The 11,918-nt window shown below is 42.2% G+C and overlaps 1 protein-coding gene across 2 annotated transcripts in view; it reads right to left on the minus strand.

Annotated features, from left to right (window-relative positions):
- Positions 1-11,312, minus strand: part of AMER3 (APC membrane recruitment protein 3) — a 41,257-nt gene extending 29,945 nt beyond the window's left edge. For both annotated transcript variants that reach the window (XM_039728068.1, XM_039728069.1), the window contains exons 1-2: positions 11,215-11,312; positions 1,366-4,416 (exon numbers count right to left, since the gene is read on the minus strand). In XM_039728068.1, the coding sequence (XP_039584002.1) occupies positions 1,384-4,395 (3,012 nt within the window). In that variant the 5' untranslated portion in view covers positions 4,396-4,416; positions 11,215-11,312 and the 3' untranslated portion in view covers positions 1,366-1,383. The remainder of the gene's footprint in view (positions 1-1,365; positions 4,417-11,214) is intronic.
- Between the last annotated feature and the right edge of the window lie 606 nt (positions 11,313-11,918).

Genomic DNA, 11,918 nt, shown 5'->3' on the forward strand with positions numbered 1-11,918 from the left:
GTGATGATATAGATGATGATAGTTCTAAGGACTATGGTGTGTCCTTGGATGGCAAGTTCTGCTAAATATTCTGGTGACACAAGAAAGTGAGTTGCTAATCTGCAGAACCATGACAAATGCAACATTGTTTACAACAAAAATGGAAAAAAACCCAAGACCACATCATTCATTTGAGAAAGACCTAATTTACTGATGAACAGATTATAACTATACAATGTGTTTTTTAAGGGTATGGAAGATTGACAGTCTGGCCCTTAGCTTCATGCAGACCCCTGAAAAATATCCCTGTCTGCAATGGGAGATTTGTTAGTGGGCAAGGTCATTTTCACAGTGATGTAAATAGAAAAGCGGGTGGCTGAATCTACCCAGACATGAAAATTGAAGAGTGTTCTTGTCCCACACAGAGAGAAACACTGTCCTTTTTCATTTGTGCTGCTTGGGAAGCCTTTAGAGATGACCAGAAAGCAGTCACACTGCTGTGAGCAGCAAGAGCCAAAGAAATGTTATGTTCCCTGTATCCTTCTGTTCAACAGTGAGCTGTTCCTTAATTCTTTGTCCTGACCCTTGTCTCCTCTTTGTTTTCCACCACCTCCAAAGGGGCCTTCTCAGAGGCCAAGGCTGGGCAGAGTCCAGCCAATCCATCAGACTTGGCAGCGCACATGACAGAGAATTTACCCAAATTTCATATTTCTACAACAAATTCCTCTCAGCAGCTTCAGGCCAGAGGATTTCTCAGCTGGCACAGAGTTAGAACTCTGTACAGAGAGTGCCTGCTCTGGCCTAAAGCCCCGTGTGACAGGCAAACCTGAACCAGCACAATCGCTCCTTGCTCCATCACCTGATTCCGATTTGCAGCAAAGGTGTTTCTTACCCCACTTGCAGGGTAGATTCTGGCTCTCCCTAGGCTATGTGAGTGTGGCTGAAGGATTTTCAAATGCTTGAGGTGTAGCACACACCTGTAATCCCTCTCTTGAGAAGCTTGTCAAGCTCTGCACATGGAGAATGCCTTGGCTTCAGCTCTTGCTCTGCCAAGGCACAGTTTGTCCAGAGACAATCTGCACCTTCTGAGGAAACACTTCATGTTTGGAAGAAGGAGGACCATCCTTTTGCGTACTCTTAGAAGAACAAGCACAGCACTGTGGCCTTTCCTTTGTGCTTGACAGCAGACCACATGTGTGCATCTGCAGGACAGGGCACATCTGTACTATGAATTCACACTGCAGATCCCTGGTTTCTCATGTGACCCCCTGCATAAATTACAGACCTTGAATCCCTCTGCCTCCTCTGCTGTTAAATGCCCCTCTGTGAAAAGGGAACAGATTGAATTGTTTCACATTTCATTTCACCCTACCCCTAAGCACTCACCTTCTCCATGCAGGTGTGTCACTGGTGGTTCCTGGCTGTCACGGCTGTATCCAGGGCTACTGCCTCTAGGAGAGGGGACAGAGCAGTCCCTGCAGCCAGGCCATGGCAGGAGCTCTCTCCACAGTTCCAGGGCCCTGGGCTGCACTGCTTGGCCTCCTCAGGCTGCAGTGGGTCAGACAGACAGACAACCGTGCTGTGTGAGCCCTGGGAGAAGGTACCAGCTATGTCTGGGCAGACAGAGTTAAAGAGAGGTAAAAATGTTGGTCTGCTAAGAGATGTCTCAGGGCCAGAATCACTTGGACTGAGACCAAAGTCCTTTAAATAGGAGAGTGCTTGATTATTCAGCTGGGCATATTCAAAATTGATCTTGCTTTGAGTAATCTCATCTAGGATTTTTGCTCTACTTTTCTGATCTTCAGAGCAAATTTGCTCCCCATTCTGCTTTAAGTTATAAAGACTGCTAGACTGGAAACTTGTGTCATAGTTGTATTGGTTTGTGCTAGGAATACTGGGGTATTCTGGAATTTGAGCGAGGCAGCTGCATTCATTGTGTAACAATAACTTGTTTTTGTACTGAGACATCTTATGAATGATACTGTTCATTTCATTTCCGATGTATTTGTCTTCCAGGTGCTGGTTTTCATAGCTGATTTTTAATGATGCCACCTGGGTTACACAGTGCTCTAAGAGCTGCACTATATTAGTGCTGCTTTCTGTTGGTGTGGGGCTCACGTAGCTCTGGAAGTGATTGTTAGTGAGGGTTAGAGGCTGCAGTGGTTTGTCACAGGAAATAGAGAGGGAGTGATACACTGATTTATTTTTGTCTTCCCTCTCAAGGGGATCTCGGAGTGAGGTTGCAGCTGTCTTGTAGGAGTAACATGATTCTACTTCGTGATTATCATCTAATGAAGGATTTTCAGAGCTCTGGGAGCCACTCTCTCTGTTCAGCTTTTCTGGGAGTGGATTTTTATCTCCATATGTCTCACATCCCAGGGAAATGGCTACCTTCTCCACTGAAGATGTCTGCAGGTTGTCTCTGTTAGCCTGTGATTGTGGTGCATAACTTGATGATCTGGTGGTTTCCACAGTCCCAGGCACTGTAGGTAAATCCTTGTGGTGACTCCCTTCTCTTCCTTGGAAATCCAGATCAGATGTGTTCAGGCAGGAATCCAGGCTGTGGTCTCTTCCAGCAATGTTTACTGAAGAGGTCTGGGTTGTGTGTTTGCTTTCCTCCAAAGGCACACATACATTAAGTGTATTAGACTCACCCTTGCCTGGTATCTCCTGCTGAGCTTCTGTGCTCCCTTTCTGCTCTGGACTGTGACTGGGCAGGACCAATGACTCATTAGATTTTTCTGGCTGTGATTGAGGACTCTGAAGAGAGTCAGGGGAAGAGATGAGTCCCGAGTGTTTTCGTAGCCAGTTTATTATCCCCATGGTCAGGGAAAGTTCAGTATCACAGAGCTTTAGCAAACATTCCTTGCCTTTCCATGTGCTGTGGAAAAAACCCTGGCTAATGATGTCTAGAGTTGGTTGGGAAGCCATGTTCTCCTCAGCTCCAACATGAAAGCTGTAAATGGACAAAGGGATTTCAATGGCTTGCTCTGAAACACTTTCAGAGGCACACAAGTCATCATCAAGAACAGGGTTTACTTTGACTTCATTTGGGTCATAGAAGAGCTCATAAAGGGCATCTCCACTGTAGCTGTCTCTTGGAAATCTACCTGGGACACCAGGGGTCTGAGCTTCCTTCAGTTCATCATCTTGTCCAGGAGAGAATGAATCATAGTAGCCTTCATCACTCGTGGATGTGGATTCCTGGTTTTCACTTTTTGGTGTTTCTGTTTCTGTGGAGCTGGCTTTGGAATTGTCACCTTCTTTATCAGGTGACACTTGGGGGTCTGTGACCAGTACAGCAGCCTGACTTCTATCCTTTTCTGTGTCAGAACCAGGTATTTTCAGTAACTTCTTTTCAAACAGAGCACTCTGATGCAGCCTTACTGATTTGTTGATGTTGTCCCAAAACTTTGCGAATTCCACTGTCTCATGTTGGCCAGGAGAGGCCAGCTGCTCCACCCCACCTTGGAAGGAGCCCATGCCAGGGCTGTCTTTGTGCTTGCTTCGCCTCAACAGAAGGTCTTTGCTGTTCTCCAGCTCCAGGTGAGCAGAGCTCTCATCAGCAAAGATTTCCCCACAGCCAGTGAGGGAGTCAAAGCTCTTCAGAGAGGCAACATCTTCACACAGGGCATTGCAGTAGTCATAGGAGGAGTCAGACTGCAGTTCACTGTCTGAGCAGTCCTGTGACAAGCAATCAGCTGCACAAGCTTCTCCAGTTTTGAAAAGATACTTTGCAAGACGTCCAGACAACTCACTCTTGCAGCCTGGAGAGGACAGGTTCTTGTCCTTCTCCACCAGAAATGAGAGGCTCTCTGGTTTGTTTTTCCTTATATGAAATATATCTCTGAGCCCTTTCTTAGATCTCTTGAGGGAAATCCTCTTCCTGGGAATGGTTTTTGCGACAGCTGGTACAAAAGGCATCTGTGGCACAAAGTTCCTGTAATCAATCATCTGACTGCTGCAGGCAGACTGGCTGGGGCTGACCACACACTCCTTCTTACTGCTGGAGCTGGACATCCCTGAAAAGCTGATGCTATTTACAAGCCGGCCCTTGCCCTTTCCAACAAAACCCTCCTCGCAAGCCCTGCTGCTGGGGCTGCAGTTCTCTGTTTTGTCTGCCTCAGCAACACATTCATGGGTTTTACTCTTCCTTACAAGCTTGTAGGAGGAGCCAGATGATTTTTCCAGGTTGTGACCACCAGCTCCACTCCTTGCTGCTCTGGTAGAAAATCTGTAATTCTTGTGTGTGGCCAAACATGCCAGCTGGACTTCGGCCACACTTTGGTTTCCCTCCAGAGCTGCCTTTTTATCCTTGCCCATCTCATCTTTGTTGGTAGGAGCTGCATGCACTGGTGGCACTTTCTCATGTTGCACACTGGATTTTATGAAGGTCTTTCCTCTCTTGAGCTCCATACTGCTTCCTCACATCTGTTTCTGTAAAGAAAACAGCAGAACACAGCTATTGTGAGGTTGGTGGGTAGCACTTGTAAATTTTGAAAGCAACTGGAGAACAAAGGAAGGGTTATTAAACATTATAAAATTGAACTTCTCTGCCATCAGACATTTCCATCATTGAGTCATGGTACTGCATGAGAAACAGATTGAGTAAAACTAAAGGTGTGTTGGCTGGAAGATTCAACATGGAGAAAACAGTGCATATTATGGGTTGGTAGCTGAGGCTCACAGAACATTTTGTCTGTTAGAAATAAACAGATTTGCATTGAGGATTATGACTTCAGGATGGCTTTTTAACAGGGCAAAGGTCCTGTTCTGAAGGTGGAAGAGGCAACAACGAAAAGCAATGCCTGAGAAACTTCAACATGCAGATGTGTGTATCAGGTAGGCAGCAGTTCATAGATCTGTACCTTAGAAAAGGACAAAAATCTTAAGTTGGGAAATCTCCTGAGAAAACGGATCAAACTTTCAACACACAAGGCTCACTTTATATTAAAATAATCCTTATCTGTGAATAGAAAATCCATAAATCTTGGTACTACCGTGGAAGCATGCAGAGGCTGAATTACTGATCTTGCTTCCCTCTGAGCAAAATATATAATTTTCTACACTGCTGCTTTTATTGTCAAAAATCAAAAAGGCCACATTGAAAATCATTGTCATGACAAAAGTGTCATCTCCAACTTACAAAGACCAGTGTGGCACACAGAGGCATTGCCATATTGAGTCTGCACTGTCCATTGATTAGCTATTTCTAAAAATACTCTAGTACCTGCATCAATGCCAGTTCCAGGCTCTGCCTGTATAATTTTGTATTGAACCTGTTTTATATTTTCATAAATCTAATTATTCATTAATTATTTTAGCCATGTCCCTGTCAGTTTTCTGGCAGTTCTTTCGTGGAAAGATCTCATCCCTTCCTGTCATGCATCAACTTGAATATTGATTAAGACAATGGATTTCCTTAAAGGTAGGTCAGGGAAGAACCAAGCACTGCCTAAAAGCTGTAGGACCAACCATATTTTTGCTTGGTGGGAAACAGCACAATAACTCCAAGTCCTGTTCTTGAAAGAACGTGCTTGGATCTCTCCCGAATGAAACCTCATTTAATGATTTATCTTGTTTTGAAAAGGTTAGACATAACTAAACAATTGGAGACACTGAACAGGGGATCTTTAATTCAGCACCAAGCCTAGGTTTTGTACTCCTAAAATAGAACTTAAAGCAGTCTTCAGGCTATTTTGAACTATAACAGCTGCCTGTAGCCTCCAAAAGCTTTCCAGTTGCCAGGCCTTGCTGGAACAGCCACACTCTGACAATCACCTCACAAGATGCAGAACTGTGTATTTGGGAGCACTTCTCCAGCAGGCAAATCAGTGACAGCCCCTTTCTTCTAGAAGCTGCAAACTAACAGGTGATTAGCAATATTTACAAATAAATGTAGGTCAGTGATAAAAGGCAGAGAACATAAGGGCAAAGTGTGAATATTTGACATGTGGAAACATGGTGGGTAGTGATAGATGAGCGTCTATCAGTGTGATTGAGATGTTGGCACACTCATCTGCACTTGGCACTCCGTGTGAGTGTTACAGAACAGTCTTAATGAAAGCCAGTAAACATTTTACTACCCTGTCAGGTATCTGGAGTTCACTGATGCTATGGGAAACTTGTTTTGCATATTTAGAAATAGGTCACTGGGACACGATTACACTCCTCTTCTGAAAAGCAAGGTGTGATCAACAAGCAATTCAGCATGCAGAACTCCAGCAGGGCTGTGAAAACAATAAGAAAAAGCTGATGCGAGACCAGTTATTAATATCCCAGAAACAGAGTGTCTGACACCTCAGTCCTTTGCAAGTGCAGAAATAGGTACAGTACAGGGACTGCCAAGAAGCTCCTCAGAGGTCTGTGACATTGGCAAGGGCCAGCCTTACAACAATGTGATGTAGGACTCTTTGAAGTCCTGCAGCTATTTCTGCCCATTCTGAGCATTAAGCAAAGGTCACTTTTGTAGGATATTCCATACTTGGGAACTTTTCTGCAGATGCATTAAAAAGGCTTGTAGAGATGGATTTATTTACTGCCAAGTATGAAACATATTAAAGTTAAGAATTTAGGATTAAATTGGATAATCTTTGGAATAAAGTAATGTTTGATGTGAATTTTATCTCCCTGACAAGAAACACAATGGATGATCAGTTTGATAACTGGGTCTAGAAACTTCAAGGCTTGTCCTGTCTTTTTTTTTATAGATTAGATGAACAATTTTATCTTGAAAGCCAAAATGGCCCAAGTAACATATTTACTGAGAATATCTGTAGTATAATAATGTAAGATACACTGATGGCAGCTGATGCTGCCTTTTCAGTTTCTTCTGATGAGGAAAAAAGTGTTAGCTGTTGTGTTGGTTTTGTGGGGATTTTGTGGTTTGGTTTGTTGGATTTTTTAAAAATTATATATACATATACATATATATATATATATATATAAAACCACCATATTTATATTCTAATTATTTAATGTTACTATTTATTCCCATATATTCTATTTCCAATTCTCCCTCAGGATTCATGCCAGACTTAGTATCTAGTTCATTGTGTCATCCTGCTTATTCTAAGGCTGTCACATCTTTGTAAACTCCCCCATTAAAAATGTTATTTAAAATGAATAAAAGACAGGGAAGACCTCCTCAGTCAACCCTTTGAGGGTTTTTCAGACTACCAGAGTCTACAGATTTTTTTTTTTAATTTTTAGATGCTGTTTTGTAACTTCCCACACTCTGAGTTCCTCTTCATAATCATGTGATGTAAACTACCAATGAAATTCATTCCAAAAATAGACCGGAAATATTTATGTGAGGATTCTCTCATTCTATATCTATTAATACTTTTAACCTTTTTCATTGCAATGGATTATACCACTATACCAGGGTTTTTTTGGGTCTCTGAAGGGACACAAGTTCTATCTCTAACCCCAGAAGCTGCACCAGTGAAGTTAGAAACAGATTAAAGTGCTGTAAGGGAAAGTTATCCTCCAGTGGTTATGTAAAGCTAAATCAAAATCCTACACAAAATTATTACAGGCATTTAAAACAGTACATTTTTTCTGGGATTTCTTGACCCATGCACTCAGCTACACCAGTGCCTGTCTCTGTTCCTTTTCAATTGTTCTTCCCTTGAACTTGCAGGATATCACTTCTTCCTCAGGGATAAAAGATATATGAGGGCCTGGTTTCCATCTTTGCAAAGGAAATACAACTTGCATTTAAAAGTCCCTGTAAAGAACAGAAAGCAGTAGAAACTAGCAGTCAGTGTACTGAGTGTCTCAATGTTTTCTTCATTAATAACAAAATGGTTTTTTACATATCTGCAAAATTACTTATGGAATGTGTTTAAATAGAGGACATCCTCAAATCTTACACTGGGCTACAGTTTAGTTGTCTTTTACAGCTAAAGATTGGGTGCAGCAGCAGCAGCATTGAGGCTTCCCATCCACAGTAAACAGCACTTTTTATCTGGCTTGATCAGACCAGCTGCTCACTTTTAGGATTTCACAGGTGTCTAAGCAGGCAATTAGACCCAGATTTGAGGCTGAAACTATAATGGGAGTAAGGTTTTCCTTTATATTTGGGTAATATTGCTCATAAAATGCAGAATTACTTCATGCTCAAACATATACCATCTGGGCAGGGTGTGTCACAGGCTTTTCCTAAAACCAGGAGGTTTTACTGCATCTGTGATTCATCTAAAAGTAAATTAAAGTTATAGAATGGAAAGATGAACACTTTGCTGTGGGCTGAGGAGATTTGATTTTAGGACAATCACAGCAATTGCTTCTGGATCTGGGTTATGAGGACCTGAGCAAGACTGAGTTAGGTAACTGTTCTGGTTATTAAGAGCCATATTCAGATGGCCTGAATCCTCCCTAAGTCCAAAGAGGGGTGCAATGGAACCAGACATTCATTAGGAAATGGAGATTCAAACTCTGCAGGTATTGTCAGGGCAGTCAAAGAGAAGGGTCACATTTGCCTCTGCCCATGGCCCCAGCACTTTCTGCCAGCCATCTACAACTTTCCTCTGTGGAGGACTGTGAGGGAACCTTGCTCTGGGCTTTTGGCTAGATCAACGTTGTTGCATCTTTCTAGCTTGTAACTCAATAGAAAGGTTTGTTTAGGCTATCTGCAAAGAAAAGGTAAAACATCAGTCCTCTTGCATGTAATTCTAGGAATACCATTCTACTGGGAAAGTAGAAGTAACTGTTTCAGCAAGATTGCATAGATAGAAATAATACTATTACAAGGAGGAAATTTTAAGTCTCCAGCTATGGCAAGTCTAGTTCAAATAAAATTTTGCTCAAGTAGAAAAAAATGTAATTGAGATTCATTTATTTCAAAATCTTATCAGTGATTCAGCTTGGACCTCTCTTACTTGCTTGTTTAATGTGTAATTTATATATAATTGTCTCTCTTGGAGATAGAAATAGGTAAAATTCAGAATATACTGGTTTTGAAGTGGAGATAGGAGTGTTCTTTCTTTACATTTATATCACCCCTACAATTAGCAAGCTGTGAAGATGGTGCCTTGCTGTCTCTTGCTAAGCAGAGTTCTTCACGTCACTTAGCATCTGAATTTCACCTCCCTCCAAGCATTTTCCTTTTATTAAATGAAAAAGTTGATAAAAACTGAATAGTCTCTCAAGATTTTTAATGCAAAAATAAGGAAAAACCTCTCTTTGTACTGCTTTTATATTTTTGGATACAAGTTTGGAGTGAGTCCAAAATCCCTTTTCCACAAGTGGCTTCATATCAATCAGACTTAAGATGCTGAGTATCAGAGGTACCTTTGAAAATGTTGCCTTGCTTTTCCATCAGAAATTGTAACATAATTAAATTTCCTGAGAGCATCTCTCTTGTTTGGGTATATGGACATGCATTAAGATTCAAATCCATGCATTTTAAGATGAACATTTTTAGAAATATTTCTTGATAAATTGCGTAATGGCAAAGGGAAAAAAAAACAGAGCCTATGGGAGGCTCTCACAATTCTTAGCCTCAGGAGGATTTTTACTGACCACCAGCTGGAAGTCCTAAAATGCAAAAAACAAGCAAGCATGAGGTGGTGAAAGCCACAGCTACTTTTAAAGTCAGTGAACAACACTAATTTTAATCTTTAGTATTTAATCAATTAGCAGTGCATAAGGAACAGCTGGTGCTCCCAGTAAAGTGTGTGGTGGGGGGAGATTTTTGGAATAAGACTGTTTATTTATAGGCAAAAATATTAATTGCCTATCTGAGAAGATGAAAGTTAATAATGGGAATACTTGCTAATAATCATGAACATATATTCCATTCTGTTAATTTGATTTTTAATTGCAAAGCAGAATACGGCTTCCTTGCCAGAGGGTGATATTCTCACTGCAGTTATTGTAACACTATTTCTTGCAAGCAAATAAACATAACAGTTCTTCTGGTAAAAAGCAAAGAGGATTTTAAAGCAGAGCTCATCTTCTCCCTTAAACTGATTACCCTGCTACCATCTCATCTCCATTAGAAAGCAGAAAAGAACAGGGTGGAAAGGCTGTAGGATGTAATCAGGGACAGTCGTGATTCAGGCAACAGCAGAATGTTTATTTTTAAAGGCGCCTGTGTGACACACAAACCTGCATTGAGATCATGCCTCTCCTTAGGAGTACTCCTCTCGTCATCCTTAGTGGCTGTATCTTATCATTCCCCTTAATCATTTGTCTCTCTCTTGTGCCTAATTATTTGCATATACATTTAGGTCAGGCAATGGCTTTCTTATGAAGAACCAGCAAAAACCACATTGGAGTGTTTTTAATTCAACCCTCATTCCACTGAGCACACAAAGTAAAATCTTACACTCCCCAGCAGAATACTAGAAAGATGTGTAGTTAAATGCTTAATCTTATTAGCAATGTGCTATAGGGAAGTCTGAACCTTCCTCTAAGCCCTGACAACTGTTTTGTGGAGCTCGGGATTTTTCATAGTAAAATTAACCACGTTTCTACTCCCAGCACACTGTCCTGCTGCGTGCTGACAGGAGGGATCCCTGGGGGCACAGCAGCACCCACAGCATCCCCCAGCCCCAAGTGGAGCACCCACAGCATCCCCCAGCCCCAAGTGGAGCACCCACAGCATCCCCCAGCCCCAAGTGGAGCACCCACAGCATCCCCCAGCCCCATGTGGGGCACCCACAGCATCCCCCAGCCACGCATGGGGTGTGTGGCAGGGCAGAAGGAGGCTGAGCCCATGACAAAAGGAGGCTCTTTCTCTGACAAAATCTCTGCACCCCTCACTCTGTTTTCTTCTATACCTGAGGCTGAAAGAAATGTAACTGGTTGAAATGTTCCAATTACATCATGTAAAAGGGCAGCTTTAACTCCTGCGCAGGGAGCTTTCGAATCATCACTGTGCTGCTAAGAGAAGGCAGCAGAGCAGAAATTTCCACTGCATACCTGAGAAGGAAACAGGGCTTTTTTTTCTTGCCCTGACAAGCAGTCTGTTGGTACCAGACAGCAAAGTGTTAACACTGACAGATTTAGCTGTCCTCAGTAATTTATTGCTTTAAAAGGAGATAGGATGTACATTTTTATAAATACAGGCACAGACTTGCCAGATGTATGGAAAAATAAGTAAAAAGCAATGCTTCAAAAACAAGCAGTCATCCCAAAATAATACTCACTTAGAGTCACTGTGTCAGAGCAAAAGAAATGCCCTTGCACCAGAGCAAACAAGGCAGATAACAAAATCCTACTCACCATGTTTTATCTCTGTGCAGAAATCCTCTGTCTCCTAGCCCTGCTCCTGAAGCTGCTCTTTATCCAGAGGCTCCTGTGATGCTTTTCAGATTCTGAGGGGCTGGACCACTGCTGCTCTCCAGTGTTACTCTCCACCCCCTGTCTTTTCCTCCTCCTTCTTCCTTCATCCCCACCCCCTCATTCCTCCAGCTTGTAGCTTTTTCGTACCTTACATAGATTCTGAGCTTCCACATGGAGCTTGATATAGGAAAGATGCTTTTTTCAGCCATCTGCTTGATGCCATGGAAATGCCTCCTTTGCTTTAGGAATAAAAGCAAGGAGGTAAGCCTGGGAGTTTCTGAGCCAGCATTTTGGTTCCTCTCTATGTGACTGCTTATTAAATAGGGAGGAATACATCCAAATTAATTTAATTTCTCACGTGTTGTTTTGTTTCAGACTAGGAATCAGGAAAAGTGATCTGAATGTGTTTTGGTTAGTGTGATGCTTCACTGGCAGTGTATGCAGGCTATTGGAATGTGCCACCCTTTGTAGAGCTTCAGCAAGAGCTGAAGTTAGAAGGGATTTTGTGTGGAAGCAAAGTGGTGTGAGGGGAAAGAATGACTATTTCAGCTGCCCAAGTCTGGAGTGCCTGGTTTTAACCTCATAATGCCTTCAACAAAAATAATTTACCAAATTCTCCTTTCAGTCTAACTTCTGCTTCAGTG

Source organism: Passer montanus, unplaced genomic scaffold (assembly GCF_014805655.1).
Source record: "Passer montanus isolate IOZ18808 unplaced genomic scaffold, ASM1480565v1 scaffold63, whole genome shotgun sequence".
Lineage (NCBI taxonomy): Eukaryota > Metazoa > Chordata > Aves > Passeriformes > Passeridae > Passer > Passer montanus.